General features: G+C 36.7%; 1 protein-coding gene across 9 annotated transcripts in view; it reads right to left on the bottom strand.

Annotated features, from left to right (window-relative positions):
• Positions 1-22,925, bottom strand: part of PPP4R3B (protein phosphatase 4 regulatory subunit 3B) — a 67,656-nt gene that overhangs the window by 16,801 nt on the left and 27,930 nt on the right. For 4 of the 9 annotated variants that reach the window (XM_004369448.2, XM_023735077.1, XM_023735043.1 and 1 more), the window contains 10 exons: positions 21,209-21,286; positions 18,089-18,205; positions 16,548-16,664; positions 11,566-11,697; positions 10,489-10,591; positions 8,962-9,003; positions 7,097-7,255; positions 3,676-3,845; positions 1,304-1,443; positions 719-903 (listed from right to left, as the gene is read on the bottom strand). In XM_004369448.2, the coding sequence (XP_004369505.1) occupies positions 719-903; positions 1,304-1,443; positions 3,676-3,845; positions 7,097-7,255; positions 8,962-9,003; positions 10,489-10,591; positions 11,566-11,697; positions 16,548-16,664; positions 18,089-18,205; positions 21,209-21,286 (1,243 nt within the window). The remainder of the gene's footprint in view (positions 1-718; positions 904-1,303; positions 1,444-3,675; positions 3,846-7,096; positions 7,256-8,961; positions 9,004-10,488; positions 10,592-11,565; positions 11,698-16,547; positions 16,665-18,088; positions 18,206-21,208; positions 21,287-22,925) is intronic. The other 5 variants (XM_023735037.1, XM_023735033.1, XM_004369449.3 and 2 more) reach the window with 5 other exon arrangements.

The following is a 22,925-nucleotide window of genomic DNA, read 5'->3' as shown; positions in this document are numbered from 1 at the left end:
GCCACGGTGCCTTCAGTTGCCTCACGTGCGTGTGAAAGCTGCACGACGGACAAGGAGACCGAAGAAGAACTGATGGATGCCTCTGAATTACGGCGTTGGCAAAGAATACTGAACATATTGTGCACTACCAGAAGAACCAACGAGTCTGTCTTGGAAGAAGTAACAGCCGAATGGCCCTCAGAAGCAAGGATGGTGAGACTTCGTCTTACATACCTGGGACATGGTACCAGGAGGGACCAGTCCCTGGAGAAGGACATCATGCTTAGTACAGGGTCAGTGAAAAAGAGGAAGACCCTCAACAAGATAGACTGACACAGTGGCTGCAACAATGGGCTCAAGCATAACAACAATTTTAAGGATGGCAGAGGACGGGGCGGTGTTGCCTTCTGTCGTACCCAGGGTGGCTATGAGTCGGAATCGACTCGACAGCACCTAACAACACAAGTACTCTGGAAGGCTTCTACAGATCTACATGGTCTCTATTATTACTGGAGATTTCAGTATAGCAATAAAGCCAAGAGTATTCATTGGAAGGCAATGTGTAATTTCTAAACCACAAATGAACAGCATCACAAAATGGCAAGTTGCAAGGAAAACATTTTAAACATGTCAAGAACGTCCACGCAGATTTGGAAAAGGTGCGTAATTTTAAAAGGGCATGATTCAGTATAAGATTCGTGTCTTTCATGTCTTAAACAAAAATTCAGAATTTTAATACCTTTTTTAGTCTCCATGAATTTTTCGTAACTATCTGGAAAATCATCTTCTGGCTTAGATTTCTCCACTGGTGCCACGACTGCTTTGCCTTCCTCCTCCTCATCTTCATTAAACCACATTTCTTCGTCCTCTTCCAAGGCTTTTGCATCTCTGCGAAATCTGTTACTACGCAATATAGACGGGACACTGTAAGAGACATACCACAAACACTGAATAGTCATCTCAAGTTCACGACCAGATTCAACTTGTGGAAAAACACGTAGAACCCAGAGGCACTGAAGTAATTTCAACTGAGTATAATTTTATTATAATCATCTCAGTCATGATACAATATGTAACCAGAGAATACTCCAAAAGACTTTAGAGACTGTCGGAAACTAAACTATATTAAACTAAATTTATCTTGATTTACAATACAGGGCAGTAATTCGTCGTGTAAACGATTCAGGGGTGGGGAAAGATACCCTCACTTCCTATACAACCTTATGCTATCTAGTGATGAAAAGAAAACTCCCAAAAGATCCAAACGACAGATGATTTTGGACACAATTTTACAGGCTATAATTGCAATATACTTAAACGATACCTGTTGAGTTTCTGATTTTGTCTGTCTTTCTCTTGCTCATATTTAGTCTTCAATCCTTTGAATGTCTGAACATATTCAATCGATTCAAGTGCCTTATAAAAGTTTTCAACTATATGGGCAGTAAGAGACTTGATATCTTCCTGTATAAGCACAAAATTTACATTTCAAATATAATACGATGCTTGTTAGGAAAAAAACTTCATAATTCTAAAGCTGATCAGAAAAGGGTTTTTAAAGTCACCTTCTAAAAATATCTTAGTTTCTTTATACAGAAGCCAGGACTCCACAGAAAATGGAAAAAAGGAGAAGCAATATACTAGAGCACTTCTGGGGGACTATAAAGAATGTCTGAGGAGTAAATGGATTAGTCTGTCTTGTGTTTATTTTTTACATCTACACAGCCCTTTACAATCTAAAAAGCACTTTCCGATACAATTCCATTTGGTCCTCTCAACAATTCTGTGAGATAAGTTTTATAACCCCCATTTTACGGAAAAAGAAAATTGAGGCTCCAAGAGAGGCCTGATCAAAAGTACACAGCTGGTTACGGGCAGATGTTTAGATTGTATTTTCAACAAACATTAAACCCGTTGCCATCAAGTTGAAAACTCCGACTCATAGTGACCCTACAGGGCAGAGTAGAACTGCCCCCTTGGGTTTCCAAGGAGCGGCTGGTGGATTCGAACTGCAGACCTTTTGGTTAGCAGCCAAGCTCTTACCCACTGTGCCTCCAGGGCTCCTCAGCAACCATCAGGTGTTATTTAATGACTTCACGTTTAACTGCCATAAAATGGGATAAGCCTCGTCTAAACAAGCATAGATTTCCAGACTCTATGACATATAGTCTGATAAACTATGTGGCGTTCTATCTAGAGATAGCAATAACTTTCTCTAAATTCTTCTTCTAAAATCTAAATGAACCAATCTAATCACTGCAAATCCTTGAGTACAAGGCAGGCTCATTTTGTAAAAAAAATTAAAGCTGTAACTCAGGACTTTATAGATAATACTAGCTAATAAATACACAGAACACATTTCCAGAAGATATACTATAATCTGGTTACATTAAGGTTTTTAAGTCTCTCCAAGTTCCCTTAGACATCTCAATACAAAAATATGCAAAGAAGAAAAATCAGAAAACTAGGTAAATGGTTCTGTGTTCTATACTGAACAAAAAAGACGAGTTAAGTCTGGAATTCGATGTACATTTATCAGTCGAACAAAAGGATTTTGAGAAAAACATAGTCATGGAGATAGGAGTGGGGTTGTGAACTCTATGATTCACTCATTTCATCAGTATCTCACCAAAAATTTTCAAGGAAAAAAGTTAATCTCTGATTCATTAGAGCAGTGCACTGTGAACCTGGGTTCAGATACCTAGAGAGATGCTCGACTATGTTCCCTCTTTTCTAAGGCTAAGACTACAGACTTCAATCCTCTCTCCATCCTTCTAGAAATCATACTCTTGGCAAGTGACTGCTATTAGAAAAACAATCCAGTCAGGCCAATCAGCTGCACGTGAGGAGAGCATGTCGTCAGCAAGAAGTCTGGTCTGTAAGAACACAAAACCAGAGAAGGAGTTTCTAACTTTGACTTATTTTTTCACGTTTTCAGTCTCTGGCCATCTCTCCCATGGAACGAGGTCCGTGTGCACATACCAGGAGGCAGTAAATTTGTAACGGTTCCACAGTTGTTACCTGTCTTATCCCTGTTACTCACAAAGAGCTCTTCCAGACCTTTTTAAGATAAACCTTTTGCTCACTGAAGCTGAGTTAGGATGTACCTGCTAACTCTGACTGTGCTACTAACCAAATGGATGCTCCTGAATAAGTCACTTAATTACTTTGGTGTCTCAATTCTCTCATTTGTAAAATAAGGCAGTTGGAGCAGTGTATCAGCTTCCTGGTCTCTTCAACTTGTAATTCAACTTGAGATTCCATCCTACCTTTTATGCATTTTGTCTCCATGTGGAACAAAGGGATTCTTTTTCAACTTTTTTATTCATTTTTATTACCACCCCTACATTAAGCCACCTTTTCCTAAGACATGGCATGAACAGCAATGCCTGACTAGAATGTCCACATATGACCCATGTGATCCTGAAACACGTGGCCAACAGAAATGAAGTGAGAAGAATACAGAGTAAATATGAGTTAGAAGACTAAGCTGGACTTCACAATTTAAAATATTAACACCACTTAATGATAATCATGTGGCAAATGAACATAAAAAATACCTGATTTTTAAAATTTCAGTTTCTTGGAAATAGATTCTAAGACATGAGAAATAAACAATTTCAGAAGAGAGGAACAAAGAAATCACTTCGCTTACATCTATTTTACTTTACTAAGAATCTTTTAGTATAAACTTACCACTCTTATAAATTCAAACAACTCGACCACAGCTGAATTCAACAGATTGTACCGAGTCCCGTTATCCAGAAGAGCGTTTATAACTGGCTCAAAAAGATTTCCCTTGGTGATGTAACGGTTATAGAATTCGTCTTTCAGGCCAATTATCCGCCTCATAAAGCGAAGGGCACCTAATTAAATAGAGGGAATAAATTCATGTTCTTACTACATATTATTATATAAGTGTCTTTGCCATAAAGCAATATATATGCTCTTCTAAAATGAAAAAGCAAAAACTGTGCCATAAAAATTACTGGGCTTTGAGAATAATAAGAGTTCCCGGAAGTCCACCCAAAATCTGTGCAACTGTGTAACCAGAACTAACAAAAAAACCCCCTAAGAACTGTATCTGGGAGATAAACCAACTACCCGGCAGGCAGCTCCACGGCAGAGAGATTAAAAACACTCAAAAGCCAGAGACTGAAAATGCTGGCAGTACCAACAGCAGTGGCGCTCAGGATGAGCGGGGGCTGTCACTCAGGTGGGCACAGCAGTGGTGTGACCTGCGTGAGCTACGAATGCATTGCCTGTCTGGGGGACGGAGCTCTGGATGCAGGTGCTTCTTTTTAATTTTCTTCAAATAAAGAGAAGGGGCTCCCAACGCCAGTTTAACAGGCGAGCTAAGGGTTTACTCTTCTGATGAAAGCTGTGGTCCCACTCCCACTATCCCAGCTCCAGCTGCCTTGGAAAAACCCTCTGTGAACTAGCACTGCCTCCACATTAAACTGATGTCATCCCCTTATTTACCAACTGCGCATGAGCTATTTTGTCTCAGATAAGCAGGCACTGCGGCAGAACAGACTGTATTTGTAGAAGAGTAATGGGTAATAAGCAAGCACTAATAATTTGGCTTTTCACAATTTCAAACACTAAAAAGAAAATGTCCTTTTAACTGGTCTTTTCCCTAGCGAAGTAAGACAGTAAGAATTACTGCTATGGTTCTTACAGAACACAAAAGACTGTATTTTAATAACTTATTTTTATGTTTCTTGATCCTTGTAACCTTTCTCCTCAACAGTTTAATTTATTCCACAGATACCAATAGACAAATACATTTTTAAAACACAAGGCTCCTAATTTTATAAGTCAGTCTGCCACTTCAACCCTCTGCTGAATGGGCTGGAAGTCATTACACGAAGAAGTTATGACTTCCACAAGAGGTTCTAAATAGTATCTGAGAGTAAAATTCAAATAGGACACACAAGGCACAAATGTATGTTACTTGTAACACCAAACAAGTGTGGGAAGTGCTAGACTTGTACCATCACCTCTTCTCTGTGCAGTATAAGGAGTGGTTTCCTGAAGATGGAAAAGGCTGAAGCACTGACAAAGGCGTGAGCCAAAAGGCACCTCACACACTGCTGGTGAACAAACTGACACACACACACAGCTGGAGCTACGAGAGCATCACTTATAACAAGGAAAATCTTGGCACGATATAAACGACAATAGAAGACTGGTTCAGTTACTACAGACCCACATTAATGGGAGCACTCCAGTCATCAAAAAGGACAAAAAGAAAAAGAAGACATGGAAAAACCTATCGTGAGAACATCAATCCTTCCAATATTAATCTAACAATTTAACGTTATTCCGATCAGGAAGAACTGGAGAAAATTATTTTGAAGTTACTGCAGAAGAACAAGTGTACGAGAACAACCAAGAAAATGATGAAGAAAAGTGAGGGGGAATTTAGCAGATAAAACACCTCACAACAGAGGTACTATAATGGCGTAAGGATAAACATTCCCATTTACTTCATCTAGTGACTAGACAGCCCAGGAAAAAACACAAGTAGCTTAGTGCATAACAAAATGATACTTCAATTCAGGGGCGAAAGTATGGTTTATTTAATAAAGGTGTTGGCACACTTGGCTATCCATCTGGAAGAGAAAAAAGCTAGACCCCCATGTCATACCATATGCAAAACCAATTTTCAGATGCATTACATATGTAAGTATATAAAAAAGAAATGATTTAAGAAACTTGAGGACACTGTATAATCTCAGGGCATAGGAGACCTTCCTAAGACAAAAAACCCAAAAGCCATAAAAGGGAAAGACATTTATCAGCAGAAAGGATTTTGCTCTTTTATTAAAAACAATACCATAAATAAAATCAATGACAAACGACTAACGATGCAGGGAAATTTTTTTCAAAACTATCAGTTTTATTGTCTCTAATATCCGTAGAGTTCCTAAGAAAAAGCTAAGAGGCAATTCACGATAGACAAAACGCGACTGGCAGAAAAACACAAAAGCGGAAGACCACATTTTTCATCACCAGACCGACAGCATTTTTTTAAAGCAGTAACATTAAACGCTGGGAGAACGTGAAGTGCTTTAGTCTTTTGGGAAAGTAAGCTGATGGTTCTATGTTAAAATAAAATTTAAAAGATGAATTACAAATACGTAAGTCTTTTGTCCTGGCAGTCCTATTGTTGGGAATCTATGCTTTGGAAAGAAACAACCTAGACTTAAAAGTTTTATGTACTCGGGTATTTACCACGGTGTGGTGGTAAAAACCTGAGAACAATCTTGCAACTCATCCACCGGAGACCGGAAGAACAAAATGTGGAAGAACCACCCTAAGAAATGTTACTCAGCTGTCTCCGGGAAAAAATAAGCCACAAGGTACCGACTGACCTAAAGAAGCACTAAGAGGCTGAGAAATGTGTTACTGCGATCCTGTTCGGAAAAAAACAAAAAACCCTATATGCGCATGTGATAAATGGAACGGCTAATTTAAAAGCATTAAAAAAAAGGAGGTAGTAAGGAGATGAATCTTTTCTCTATACATTTAAATTTTAACTACAATCTTTATGGTCAGAAAAAACCCCATAAGGCGCTTTTCATTTGAAGGGAGGAGGTTTCTTTATCTCTACTTGCAGGGAAGGTTATGAAGACCAAGGGAATTTTACAGTTTGCCAAAAATCAACACTGGAGCCAACATCCTAATTTCAGTTTAATTACTATTGGTCAAGTGGTCCGAGACACTGCCCGTAAGTTATTTTGCAGGTTCACTAAATCTGAGTTACACAGAAACCCTTCAAGGCCCACATCTAAAGAATACAAAGAGCCACTGAGAAACACGTTTGTTCTATTAACGAAATGATGTCACTGCACATGGGGCTGCAGCACAAAAAAGTTATGCTGATAAAATCTAAATGTGGGCAAAACGTGGGGCTGGAACACTACACCCTAGTCCTCTCAACCTTTAAATAAAAACAGAAGATTTTAACACTTCTCACAGCCATCGTTTTTAACAACATACACAGTGCTGAAAGAAAAAAAATTCAAATGAGTAACTCTGGCTTTTATCTCTATTAAAAACATGTTCCATAAAGCATCTGACAAGAACGTTCAATTAAATCGTTACTTACACAAAGCTAGGAACGTGTGCTTCGAATTCATCAAGACCAAGACTCTTCTTAGCAAGTCTTTGTTCATAATGTAGTTTTTTATGTGATATGTGTGATGTTCCACACAAAATGTGAGTAACTCTAAAATTAAGGCAAGCAGCTGTGCTGTTTGATAATTATCTACAAAAGAAAGTCATCATGTAAAAATACACAATTCATCTAAATAAAATGTATAAAACATACATCCTACATTTCAGAGCAAAATTAAAACTGTATCTCCTGTCAATTTTCTGTCAATTAAAGAGGCTATTATAAATTTTTACTTTTTCATTAAGCAGACTTCTCCGGAAGTATTATTAGTTACACTTACTAAACAGATTATTTCTAAGGCTCTCATTTGTATAAAATATTAATAATGTTAAGAAGGAAGAAAAACTCAATTACAAAAAGTCTCCAGGTATGATCACAAAGCCCTCATGGAGGTGATATTTTTCTTGGTACTGTTTCTTTAATAAACACAGTTATTATAAGCTCCTTGATAATACCTAAGCAAAAATCAATGCAGCGATCAGCAAATGGTGTAACACAGCTTTGTATCTGATGTAGATGATGCTCCAAACAGTGCACAAGTGGCTCTAAAATGAGGGCAAACTCTTTGTTTGAGGCAGTATCTTTTACATCAAGATTTTTTTTTAACATCCAATCATTATATCCATAAGAAAAGGCCAACTGAAATAAACGAGGCTTTTCTGTCTCCCTCGAGAGGCTCTGATTTATACATTCGTGGAATGATTCTGGATTGCTTCCAGAACATCAAATTTTAATGGATGTCAAGGGCTTGCATACAGATAACCACCCACTCCTATTACATGGATGCTTTCGACAAGGAGATGTCAGACCATGAGGAAATGATGAAATCACAGCCGGGTAAAACAGGAACAATAACTAACATCACACAGTTCATCTATTTTATTTACTCAAGAAGATTACACACAACGTAGATATTTTGTGGAAATATAATGCTAGCAGGATTAAATTGACATTCTTTTCAATAACAGAATGACTATAAAATATACAAAATACAATTCTGGTATTTCAAAGATCTTTTCAGGTTTAAACGCAAGTAAAGTTTTACTTGCTCCAGACAAATCTGTAAAACAGCCAACAGTACAACCAATATCTGAATTAGTCCCTCACCATTAAAAAGTTTCTCTTAATTTCTCAATCCCCCAATTTTGTTTACAAAAGGCTGTGTAACAATGATCTACAATGCTAACTGCCTTGTTTTTACTTACCCAAATTAGGACACGAAATTCCTCATTGTATCTCTAACCAATTCAATCTCTAAACAGCCTCCTTGTTGGAAGCTGGCTGGCCTGACTGAAGAAGTTAGCTCCTGGACCTGTGATGGGCCTGGCAGAAAAGACTGCGTGCCAAGTGCACACAGAATATGTACTTTCGGTATGACCAGGCCCATACCTGGTATGTATGCTCCAAATAGAAGCAACAGTGCTTAGATCAGATTCATAAACAATATCTAAGCATAATGTTGTCATGAAGACTGGTTCCTAACTAACTGGTCTTAGTTTACTAGTTATCAATAAGAACAAACAAAATCTTCAGCTTTCAGATGTTTTCTCAAAAGAATACCTGAAAACCTAGTAGAAATTTATAGAAAAAAACAAAATTCCAACTAGATTTTCTTCTTTTCTATTGGAGAAAGTGGAATTTTTTTTTTTTAATAATGAAGAAAAACGTAAATCTATTCTTGGATTTTGCTTTTATGTTGAAAATGTGCTTTTCTTAGCCTTGTATAAATGCATACACCTTGAGTAGGAAAAAACTCATAATGTACTTTAGTTCATAAAATATGAGTTCATACTTACCTGGACAAATTGTGTTGTTTTTGTTAGATCCAACTATATTATCTAATAAAAAAAATTAAAATCAGCTGTTTCAGTGATAATATCTCATATTTCCCTAGCACATTACAATATACAAAGTACATCTTCAATCATTATCTCACTTCACCCTCATAATTACCATTAAGAGTTAGCTGCTTCCGTCAAATATTAAATCTTTCAATGAACTGGGTGTAGATGTGAAATTGTTAAAAGACAATGTAGCATAAATATTCTAATACAAAGTAAGACTACAACCAGAGATAAGACTGATGTACATTTGGGTTTTTATTTTTAAATAAAGTAAGTATAACAATATAAATAAATTCTGATTTCTAGGCACACATCCTAAGCACGTGTAGGCACATTCACACAGGAAAACATCACAAGACTGTATAATGGAGTATTGTTGGTAACAGCAAAAGACTAGAAACAACTTAAATGTACATGAGAAGTAAAATGGCTAAACTACTGCATAACCATACAAGAGAATACTACGTAGGAGGTAAAATGAGGAAGAACCCTAGGCAACAATATGGATAGATCTCAAAAACAGCACTGGATATAAAGAAAAAAACTGCAGAAGAGTGTGTATGCTCCAGTATGCCCCCACACATTCCTGACTGCACCAGCGCAGCTGTATGCTTAGCAAAGAGCCCTTTGTTTATGCCAGTGATATTTGGTACTATGATTCCATTAATTTAAATCCTACAGACTGATGACACTTAAGGGAACTGTAACATCTACGGCTAAGCTGAATATTGTAGAACTCAAAAACTTGCTGCCAAATTTTATACACAACTATGAAAACCTGGGGGGAAATACTTAAAACTCTAGTAGGGGTCTGTACTCAGATGGCTTCAAAAATACCTTTAGGTTTTCATTACACTTAAACAAACTAAGCCAGAAGTTATAGCTGATGAATTATTGGTGTAGTTTATGCAAGAAAAATACAAAAATACAATCAACAAACACATACTTTAAAAACAAAAAGCCTCATCTCTATATAAAATATTGGCAAGTGATCATGCATTTAGAAATTAAGTTAAAACATTTAAAGAATTTATCTATTTTTTTAATCTCTCTCTACTGTAACTAACTTGTGATTAATCAATCAACTCCTGATCCTGCTGCGGTGAAACAAAAGGGCTTTTACTCTGTTACCAAACTGTTGTCTACCATGACAGTTCCCTTCGAGTTTCCAATGCAGGCACTGTATTCTCTGCCTCACTCCTTCAGACAGCAATCCCACCAGCTCTGGGGGCAATCTCCTTTGCTAAGTCTCTACATCTCTCGTCCGCAGTGTATAATACTTGTTGCCATATTTTCTATATCATGCTCTCCCACAGACACAAAAACACCAGGGAAATCATGATTCTATACTGCACTTTACATTTTCAGTAGTAATTTCCCCGTCATATAAAGCAACAAATAAACAGCCTGTTAGTCATAATGTTTACTTCACCTTTCTTTAAAAATGAAAACCATAAACAGATAAATATGGGACCCTACCCTTCTCACATTTGTCTTCTGATGTATTGGCCAAAAGTGGTGCTGTGAGGACATGCATACAATGGTTGTAGAAGAAATTTAGAAATTCACTTTTTTCAGTTTTCTGAAACATACAAAATTTAAAAAAATGAACACTTTATCATCTTTGTAACTAGCAAAAGCCGTTCAAGAATTAGCAGTGTGGGTCCTACACAAACAAAAGAACCTTTAACATACTGTGAGAGAACCAAAAAACTAGTGACATTCAGCTCAACCTTATTTCTGTAGAAATGAAAATCAACTCTAGTTCAGATTACATATTAAATAAAAATAAAAGCAAGAAAAAAGTCAAATAACATTATAAAAAGTTTTTCCAAGGAAAAATATTCAAAACAATTTTTTTCACGTTTGTGATCTGAAATGCAATGAAGAACCAATCAAATAAACAACAAAATAAATGCAATTTAAAAAAAAGAACCAATTAAGCCATGTGATGGTAACTCAACTGCTTCAAAGGTGGATGCCCAGGCTTCACTGCATGCCTACCTCTGACACCAATGCATCGATTCTCAAGGCTCAGGAAGCAGGAGGAAATTTAGATCTGTTTTTTAAACTGTTATTTTTATTATTTGGAAATTTGAAAACTAATGCCTTTAAATCTTTCTGCCACTATATTCTGCACAACTAGGCCCCCAAAACTGTAATGATTTTAAAATAATATACATATTCTTTAATTCTAAGGGAATTTTATAAAGGAGAAATACCCCATCATTTTGCGATAACTACTATTAATATTCTGGAATACTTCCTTAAGTCTTTTTTTAACTTACTTTTCTATGCAGCTGGGGACATTCAGTACATACTAATTTTTAAGAACTTAACAAAAGACCATACAAAGGCCAGAGGCCATAAATTGACTTTTCCAACATTTCACTAAGACTTTTAATAGAGTATAATCTTGTATTTTGCTGCAAATGAACTGCCACAAGGATATCATGCATACAAATACTTAAGCATTTATTGTTTTTCAAAGTTTTATTATAAAACCATCTAAAACTGACTAGACCAGAACGTTTTTATCTCAGAGTAATTTCTTACATTAGTTGTAGCCAGCATGTTCTCTGGATCAATGAGAGTTCGCAGAAGTCCCATTAGTTGAACAGCGCCTCCTAGCTCAGGATCAGTGTCACAGATCATTTGTTCAATTATTACATTAATGAGAAGGATATCCTGAAAGAAAACACGTTTCCATTAGATGTAGTCTGGATATAAGACAAAACGTCAACTGAAGGAAAGAATTATATGAAGAATGGAACAGCTGATTTGAAATTTTTTCTTCCTATAGTTTTTCAAAGTTCTATAAACATACTAGAGGAAAAAAAAAAAAAACACACTCAAAAAACCAAAAAGTAGAACATGCCACAGCTTATGATATGAGCAATACAGGGAAGGAGAGAACAAACTCACCAGCAATTCTTGTTCTCTGGAGGTTCTAACAGATTCTCATGCTAGGCCTTAGCCTCAGGCATGAATTTAGAAGTTCACTAACAAGCAAGATGACACCTCGTGTGACCCCAAAACACCGATTATCTCAGCCTCTAACTACAAAATCTTTCCTAGCAAAAAAAATGAGGAAAAAATGCCCCAGTATACAACCCTCTCCAGAAGCAAGTGGGAGCACACGTGATATACAATGCTCTCATGTCAAACAGACTGTTACATTAGTAAATGCTCTTTGGTCTTGATATAAGAGCTACATATACAGAATTTATCTGCCTTCTGTTTGTATCTTTTAAGTAGAACTCCTATGCTTTTAAATAGGTCAAAATGTGATTGTCCACATCAAAGAAAAAAGCTTTGACATCAACTCACTGGATTTGAGAATATGTTTACTATTGGGGGTAGAAAGGTAACTGAAAATGGAAATGAAGTAAGGGAACTGCGTGGAATGAAGACAAATGCCTTAAGTTGGGAGAATTCTGTAAAGTAACATAAAGAAAGTCTCAGTATAAAGTACTTTTTGTTAAAGTTTATTTTGATCACTCCTAAACAATATACTGCTTTATCCAGGCATATTTCCCTGTGAAGTTGTCTGGGATCTGAAATGTAGCCACAGCTAACAGTGTCCTGAGGGAAGAACCAGGGCTTTGGAAGACAGTGGACAATATTCTTCAGAGATGAGAACCAGCCTGGCTACTTAGGCTCTCTAGGGACAAGGAAGAGGCAGCCCTGGTGGCACAGTGGTTAAAGCACCTGGCTGCTAACCAAAAGGTCGGCAGTTCAAACTTAGCCTTTTTTATTATTTTTCATGAGACTTTTCAAAACATGGTCCAATGCATTCTTCCATACTGAAGAGCAGTACTTACAGCCCAAATATCGAGGCTGCTTATGTACAACCAAACACCTCATGGTATTTGGTTCCTTGGTTTGGAGGTTTAGGGTCATGGTTTCATGGGACATCCCAGTTAATTAGCCTAATAACGTGTTTAATGCTTCTATTCTACCTCTCAGTTCACTGAGTAGTGCCTGGTGTCAAAAAGCTTACAAGTGGCCATCCAAGGCCAAACAATTGGTCTCTATTCACCTGGAGCAACAGGAAGAAGAGTCAGGAATAGGAGGAGGCAATGGAATGTGTGGCTAACTACCTCCATGAACAAACTGCCTCCTTTGCCATGAAACCAGAACTGGGTGGTGCCCGGCTACCATTATGGAACATTTTGATTAAAGATTCTAGAGACAAATCCTTATCAAAACGTGGAAAACGCAGAACAGAATTTCAAATTATCATGGACTCCAGACCTTCTGGAGTCATGGGGTCTAGATGAACCCCTGAAGCTACTGCCCTGAGATAATCTTTAAACCTTAAACCAAAAATATCCCCTGGAATCTTCTTAAAACCAAATGACAGTTTAGCTTAACTAATACAGAATGTCTGCCTTGAGCACTGTGCTCTTTTAAGAACCACCTATATGGATCAAAGTGACAACAGCAACCGAAAGATTAGACAGGAATCTTAGGGGTCAGTTATGTTAATGGGGGAGGAACCCTCCAGAAAAGGAAGGTAAGAATGGTTGCACAACTCAAAATATGTAATCAGTGTCACTGAATCGTACATGCAGAAACTGTTGAATCGTTGTATGTTCTTCTGTGTATATTCTCAACAACAAAAAATAAATTATTTTATATATATATATATATATATATATATCTCAAATCAGACTTCCACTTCTGGCCAAGATGGAGTGACAGGAACTGGATTTACCCTTCTATGTGAAACAACCCCCAAACGGATAATATACATGAAATTATGGTTGGTAAGACACTGGACATCAGCCAATGAAAGACACTAAGAGATGAGAAACAAATGAGATGAGCCCTATGATGCGTGTCAGCGTCCACTATTATTATAAGATTACTGGATTCTGCCAAACTAAATTAAACATCAACTGCTAGCATACCGCAATTAACCATGGATAGAGATCATGTTGCATAAAGAACTAGGGAACAGCAAGATATTCTTACCTCAGAGGCCGTCAGCTCAGCAAACAATTAAAATCAGTCTACTATAACACATGATTAAATTCACTCAAAAGTAATGATACTATACTTTCAGAAACAATGACCAATTAGTTTCTAAGCAATATAATCAATAGTTGAACATCACTATCAGGAACTAAGTGGTCTCAAGGCATGCTTCATTCTGAGTTAATACAGTAAAGCAAGCCTGGTGAGCAGGACTAGCAAAATCAAGACAGCCAGTCTCTCGTCACAGTACTGCCACTAACTAGCTAGCTAAGTGACTGGATGTACTCTGCATGCCTGTTTCTCCACTGGTAACACGAGGGGAATGGCCAGATCAACGAGGTGTGACCATTTTCCCAAGCTTCAAGCACCACTTCTAAGTGTCTGCTGGATTTCTTTACTGGCACTAAACACTACAAGCACAAATCAGATTTCTCTTCTTCAACTTGCTTCTCCAAACAATGGCATCACCTGGGCTAGAAAACTCATATATCAAAGCAATTCCAGCAGAAAAAGTAAGATGTAAGGCAAATTGTACTGGAACATATCTAGGCTGTCAAACAACAACTTGATCTTAAAACAAATCACTACAGAGTAACCCCAGTGAATTCATTCCAGTGAATTTTAGAGAACACCCTCATAACTTTATAGCCTTAAGAGGTCTTAATAACTTCCTTCTCATTAATGTCTGGTCATTCCTGTGGTCTCGTTTTGCTCTTTTTATTAACTGCTGCTGTAGCTTCTGCAAGTGTAACTTTCCATTCACAATCAGCCTCTAGATGCCACCATCATTTATTTACCTGCACGCTCTGTGAAAGGGTCTAAATCAGGGTCAGCAAACTACAAAACCAGCTGGTTAGCTGTACATTATTGTAAATAAAGTTTTACAGTGAAAATTTACTAGAACAGTCACATCCATGCACTTTCAAACTATTTATGGCCAGTTCATGTTACCATGGTGGAGTTAAGTAGTTGCCTGCACAAAGTCATATTTATTATCTGGCTCTCTAAGAAGTTTGTCCACCCCTATCTAAATAGTATTTAAGTGAGTTCAACCACAAATTATGGGAGACATTTCAAAGTTTTAGTAGTTTCTAAACCAAAGTTTTAGAGAAAATGAGGCTTCTGTTTGGTTTCATCATACCCTAACCTCACACCACTCTAAGAAGCATGTACTTTTATTCCTAAAGTACATTTGAGTAGGTTTAAGAACTTTGCAATACTGCCCAAATTAATTAGCAACAGCTACTGCACTGTCTTAAGAGGGAAAGCTTTAGGTGCCCGTACATGGAATTCAGATTATTTTATCCGGATTCTGAGTACCTCTATTTTCTGATGAGGAAAGATAAAGAACATACTTTATTTCACTAATTCAATGACAGATTTCTTAAAATTTAAACCTCTTGAAATTAGACTGTATCTTCCAATCACTGGCATTTTCCAGTCACCATTAGCCAAGTGGCGGTCATGACTTGGTTTTAAGAATCTTCTACTGACAGCTTCTGGTAAGATTAAGAAAGTGCCAGCATTCGTGTAGCTGAAGATTCAGTGAATACAGTAAGAAAGAGGAGAAAGAATGAAAAAATTACAAGTGCAGGAAGAATATTCTGAAATAGTAGAATAAGAATAACTGAGGAATGTCGTGAAACATTTCCCATTGTTGTTTTTAATACAAATGGAAGAATTAAGAACAAAAAGCCCATGCATAGAAAATCTGCTCACAGCAATCTGTATGGATCACAAGTATGATAATAATGATATGTATTTCTTTCAACCTATTCAGACAGGTGAGAAGAGAGCTACCACAGTTCCTCAAACTCTACAGAAGAACTTAATGTGAAATGGCAGTTCAGTTTGGGCAAAAACGTAAGCTCATCTTTAAAAACTGGCGGAATTTTATGACACACTGAAGTTAAAAAAAAAGTTAAAAAAAACAAACAAAAAAAAACCCCAAAGACAATTACTGTTGAGACGGCAACGGGTTGATCATAAGGAAACATCAGACAAAACCAAATTGTAGGATACTGGGCCAGAAACCTTTTGCTTTTGTCTTGGCTATAAAGGACATTACTGGGACAAGTGACAAAATGTGAACGAGAACTGTAGTTCGATAGTTAACTTCCTGATTTTTGTAATTATACCGTGGTTACATAGATAATTATACTGTGGTTACAGAGGGTCACTGTGAGTCGGACTTGGCAGTACCCTAACAACGAGGCAACAGTATAAGTACCTGACCTAAAATTCTCCTAAGGGCTTGAAATTACATTTTAGTAGCACTTGAAACTTGTTTTAAGACCAACACCTAAGAATCTGATTCTATTATAATCCATTGACCTCAACACTAGTTTGAGTATCTATTTTTTTTTACAATAAACGAATCAACTGTCACATATTCTGGACTTTCCAAAATTACAACTGACCAGAAAGCTATCCTTTTGCTTAAAAAAAAAAAAAAAAAACACAACAGTAAAATTATTGTTAATGCCCCTTCTCTCAATAGTTTGCAAAAACTACACCACAGACAATTCACAAAGAACTGCAGCGTCACTACTTACGTCATCACTCTGCTGGGCTTCTTGCATTACAAACTCTCGGACCATAGATGGGCTAAACTCCACAAGATAAGAAAATATATCTGTAGCAGCTGATCTGACTTGCAAATCATCCATGCCCTGGGGTGGGGGGTGGGGAAGGCAGGAGGGAGAAAAAATTAGGTTCCTCAGAGACTGTTACAGAGTTATTCTCGCATTCCCCTTTTCTTTCCCAAATCTTTGCACAACTCCTTAGATTTAAAGATTTTACTGGAATCAAAATATGTAATCTCTCTATCATTTATTCCAGTTATTAAAACTTTTAGGCAGTTCAATCAATCATTAGTTTCTACCAGTTTTATCCAAGCAAAGAGAAATATTCAGAGAATTTAAATATAAGAAATCATCACAGGATTATAAAGCAATGCTTTTAAAATTCTGGAAGTTTGGTTGTCTTTTTTCTGGGGAGGAGGAGAGGATCTTGACTTCAAATATATGCAAACATTTCAATGACCTGTCTGTCCTCATTAAAACCTCCCGGAAACTGTATTCTGCCCTGGATGCGCCCAGGTTACTCCTTGGTAACTGTGTCTATCTTCTGCGATTCTCCTAATAAATGCTTTGGGGCCTTTGTACCCTTTTCCACATCTGAGTTTTATAAGACAGTGATCATGAATGCTTTAACACATCACTCCTAAATTACCAAATCTCCAGGTGATTGGGAAAACATCCTCTAAACCAGCAATTCTCAAAGTGTGGCCCCAGGAATCCTGACAAGAAGCCTAACACCCTCTCGGGGAAGTGCGTTTAAGATTACAATTGTTTCTTAAAAATACAAACACGCTATTTACCTTTTCAGTCTCACTCTATCCAAAGTACAGTGGGGTTTTTTTTCCCAGAGGCTAGGTGACGTGATACTATAGCAGGTTCAATACAGAAGCTGCTATAAGAATCTAGGTATCATCTATTAAGCCAGACACTAAAGGGATTTGCAAAATGTAAATCATTCTCATTAAATATTTTTTGTTTTGGAAAAATTAACTTTTTATATAAGTTATTTATGTTAATATATAACGAGTTGACTACCATTTTTAAATGAATAAATATTTAAACAATTTTCTCAGTTTTAATTTTTCATACAGTAAATATCTATAGATAAAACTCCTATTAAAAAGACTGAGCGCCACTGCCCTAACCCTGCCCTGCAGCAGTGTCCTCACTGGTGCAGTCTGCTCTCACGCCACTCACTGGTCTAAGAACTAAGGACATGTTACTGGTTTCTATGAAAACACACAAAGTTGTTACAGAAGAGTTAACAGTTCTGAAAAAACAGGATTTTTATCTACTTGAAGCCATATTAAATGCAAGTGATTACGTATTAATAATATTAATTTAATAAAAATCTGAACTAAAAACATTCTTCTAGTAATTCACTGTTAGATGAGTAATAATTTACATATTATAAAATTTAATACGCATTACAAAAACAAACACTTCCCCACCCACAACATAAATCTCTTAAAAATTCACAATTTCAAAAATATGAGCAGAAACTGTATAATTACCATCACAATTTCAAGAGCAGGAAGAATCCCCAATTTCGCCAAAGTTTTGAAAAATGCATCCCTGTTTTGAGGTTGTAATGTCTGAGAAAATGCACAGAATTCCTTGAAAAAATTAACCTGTAATGTCAGAAATTATAGTGAGAAGTTGACAAACATACAGAAATAACCTTGGAGCACACTGTAATGTGATCTACGTGACAATACAGAATTCTACTGGACTTCTTTTTTTCAGGGTATCACGGCTCCCTGAAACCTACATTAAAGAACACATTATGAGCTAGCACCTCATTAAAAGTACACACTGGATTGTTCCTCAATCACCAACCAATTAATTTCCTAAGGAAATTACACTGTATATATCATACTTGGAGCCTCGGGGTAGCTTCATATACGCTACTTGCGATTTAAGATAAAGCTCCAAAAGTGCCATGTAAGGCATTTGTTTGGAAAGAGCAGGTATTTTCACAGAAACCATGCTATAATAAACTGTGGCTGGGTTCCCAGGGAGCCCTCAAATAATGATTCAATTTTAAGAACTGGAAAAGACATTAGAAATCTCCGACTCTAAAACACTAATTTTACAAATGAGAGAACTGAGTAGGCTATTAATAAATAAATAACCACATCTACACATGATGGACGACTTTAAGTCAGCAATCTTTCATTACTTCTTAAAACCCCAAATATCTGATTATAATGTTTGAAAAAATGGCAAGCAGCTGAAAAACAGCAATCACTTTCCCTTTGGCTTACGTTTCAAAAAAAGGACTTACAAACACATTTAAAAACAATCCAACAAAATTTCCAAAGAACCAGATTATCTGTCATTGATTCATTAAGAAGTATTCTCCTTACCTCTTGTTTAAAAAGAAAGTATCTCTATAATGTGAGTACCTACAACCATAAAAATGTGTATGTTCGCAGTTTTCTCCTAACATAAACTGCTTATTTGACTGTGGGATTTGTAAGGCATATGAATTCATTCGCTAGGGGAAAGAAAAAAACACATCATAATATCTTTGAGTTTTCTAAAATACAGAAGACAATAAATTTAGAAACTTTGAGATTATTTTTAAGTTTAATTTAAATATGTATCTTTCATCTCGTATTAATTATTTAAAAGAACCCTCTTAAGAGAAGTTAACAAACTCAATATTAGAAGTTGTGCACGCCAAACTCAACAACAAAAACACAAACAATCCAACTAAAAAATGGGCAGAGGACATGAACTGACACCTTACCAAAGAAGACAATCAAGCAGCCAACAAACACAGAAAAGATTACCGTAATCATTAGCCTTCAGAGAGATCTGAATCAAAACTACAATGAGATACCATCTTACCCTAGCAAAAATGGCATTGATCAAAAAAAACCCCCAGAAACAAATGCCGACAAGGATGCGGGGAGACTGGAACCCTTATGCACTGCTTGTGGGATTGTCAAATGATACAACCACTACAGAAAATGGTATGGTACTTCCCCAAAAAGCTAGAAATAGAAATACCTTATGATCCAGCAATCCCACTTCTGGGTATATACCCTAGAGATCTAATAAAAGAGACACAGACAGACATACGGACACCTATGTTCACTGCGGCATTATTCACAATAGCAAATACAAACAACCTAAATGCCCATCAACAATAAATGGATAAACAAAATGTGGTACATACATACAATGGAATATTAGGCTGCCATAAAGAAAAATGATGAGTCCTCGAAACATAACGTGGGTGAATCACAAGGACATCAAGCTAAGTGACATAAGTCAATCACAAAAGGACAATGCTCTCACTTTTATAAGACAAGAATAGATATATATACAGAGAACCAATGCTCACTGCTAGTTACCAGCGATGGGTGGGTGGCGGGGGAGGGAAGCACTTTCCAGATAGTAGACACTTGTTATTTTTGGTGATGGGAAAGGGAGCCATTAAATGTGGGTGAAGTGCACACAGCTTGACCAAGGTAAACTCTGTCGCTAAGAAGTGTACAAGAGAAAAGGACATTTTTGGTAAAGAATATGACAAATATAATTGTGCAACACCACCGACAACAGAAAAATGTGTGCAGTTACACAAATATGTATATAGGCATGTGCAAGTATGTGTATAAATATGTGGGTACATATATGTGCACAGATAGATGTATCTACAGGCATATGTACATACAGATATGTGTGTGCATGCATGTATATCCATACACATAATAAACCAACACAGGAGACATGGTTATGGATACTTCTTAGACATAACCAAATATCTTGTGAGCTTGGTTTTCTGGATTTGAAGGCACAGGACCTTAGTCTTGTGGGACAAGTCAGTTAAATGGCGTTAATATAGTTCATAAAGTGTACGTTCTATATCCCATTGTGGTGAGTAGAGTCTGCGGTCTTAAAAGCTTCCAAGTGGCTGTCTAAGACACATCTAGTGGTCTCTACTCGTCCGTAACAAAAGAGAAAGAAGGAAACCAAAGACTCAGAGAAGAAAGTAGTCTACAGGGCTTATAGTCTATACGATTACGGCCCCATCTACCCCGAGACAAAAACTTAATGGTGCCCAGCTACCACTACCTACTGTTCTGATCAGGCCCACAATAGATGGATCCTTATAGAAAGGGAGAAAATGTGGAAAAGAACTCAAATTCTTACAAAGTACAGACTTACTGGACCAGTTGAGACTAGAGAACTCCCTGAGACTATCGTAAATCTTAAACCAAAATTATCCCTTGAGGTCACCTGTTAGCTAAATACTACACTGGCTCATAAAGAATATCACCTGTGAGTAATGAGCTCCTTTAAAAAATCATCTATATGAGACCATATAAGACCAAATGGTTACAAATTACTCTAAAGCAAAGCTGAGAAGGTAAGGAGGCAGGGAAACTAGAGTACTGGAAATGGTACAACTCAAACAGGATGAATGAGAAAGATGACACACTGTGAAAAATGTAACCAATATCACTGAATAATTTGTGCAGAAATTGTGAGACGAGAATCTAATTTGCCGTGTGAACTTTCACCTTAAACACAATAAAATACTATTTAAAAAAATAAAAGCTGTACATGCCAAAAGAATAAGTGCTTTTAAGGGTCTGAATTTTTAAGAATAAATAAATTACCAATTCACGCCGTTTATCATCATCTGTAGCCTCATCTGTTAACTGTGCAAAAACTTCAGACAAAAACTTCTCATCTTCCTGCATGAGAAAAGGTAGTTACTATGAAGTATTAATGAAAACATAAGATTACATTCATTTATGTGATTTACACAAACTATAATGTAGTTGAAAACCCAACAGCATTTTAATTATGAAACCTAAAATTCCAGGGTATATTCATGTTACAATTTTTCAAAACTTGAATACACCACTCAATTTTAGTTATAAATACATTTCACCTCACTGAACCATAAACCTCAACTATAAAATTCTCTTAGAAAAGCAAAAAATATGTTAGAGATCATGCATGAAAACTCATTTACTTAACTTTGAGAGCCAACTATTAACTCTAAACTTAAACACAATGCAAACAAATTTGAAGATCTCATTGTCAATTCACAGCCAATGAGAAAAACGAGGAGAAGAGTTACAAGAGGTGGCACAGGTACAGTAGAAAGGAGGCTGAACTCTGGCAGCAGATGATTACAAAACCCAAGAACTCATGAAATATAACCTAGGGCCACTGTGCTCCCCAAGCATATAATTAACTACATGACAAAAACCGCTTTTCATTCGGCTGACTCTGAGGTATTATAAGATCCAAAAACACAACCCTAAACCCACTGCCGTCAAGTCGATTCCAACTCAAAGCAACCCAACCCTACAGGACAGGGCAGAACTGCCCTATATGGCTTCTACTGCTGTAATCTTTACGGAAGCAGATTGCCACATTTTTCTCCCTTGGAGTGGCTGGTGGGTTCAAATTGAGGACCTTCTCGTTAGCACCCGAGCACTTAATAAATGTTAATTTTCCTAAGCATTGTTTAAAAGGAGAAACGGAAAAATATAACAGTTACATACTGCATTTTATTTTTTAATATAAATTTTACATATAAACTAGAAGGGATATACATTAAAATGTTACTTGTGGTTATCTTTTGGTGATGAATTACAATTTTGTTGCTTACTATATTTTCTAATTTTCTACAGTGAGCATGGACTATTAAATGACAAACCAAAAAACTGATACAAATATTGAAATTCATTTTAGAGATTTCCATCAAAACCTAATAAAACTGTTAGTGCTTTTAAGCTTATCTTCAAAATTTACTTTTATGAAATACAATTTCCATTGATTTTAATTAAAATAGCATGCTCTATAAATATTTACAGTAGTAATGCCTGTATGTTTGATGGAAAACCAAACCATAGCATGCGAAGGATATACGCCAGACACCTGCACTTTTTCTTACTGTGGATCATCCATGAAGTGACATCAATCCCTTAAATTCTTTCTGAAATAAGGTGAAGTATATATGAAAAAGCGAATGAATGAAAAACACTAGGTACCATTATGGAGAATGTAACACGCTCTCCCACTAAATACCAACTCATGCTACTCAAAGACAAACACGGAGCCGGGCAAAGCCTCTCCTCAGTCTGACTCAGAACACTTCCGTTGACTTCTTTGGACCCTGCCCACGGCAGCCTGAATCATCTCTCTTCTGAAGGAGTTCAAATGCATATGTAATCCTTTACTTACCCCTGAAATCAACTTTTTCCAAACACATTTAGTCTCAGTATTTTAGGTTTTGGTGAATAAGTACAATTTACCTCCATTTACACCTTTTATGAATTTTTATCTTCCTGAATCTCTCCCAGAGTAATCTTTCTCCTT

This window comes from Trichechus manatus, unplaced genomic scaffold, assembly GCF_000243295.1.
Source record: "Trichechus manatus latirostris isolate Lorelei unplaced genomic scaffold, TriManLat1.0 scaffold00005, whole genome shotgun sequence".
NCBI lineage: Eukaryota > Metazoa > Chordata > Mammalia > Sirenia > Trichechidae > Trichechus > Trichechus manatus.
Note: the sequence above shows the minus strand (reverse complement) of the source record. Positions and strands in the feature narration are given on the sequence as shown.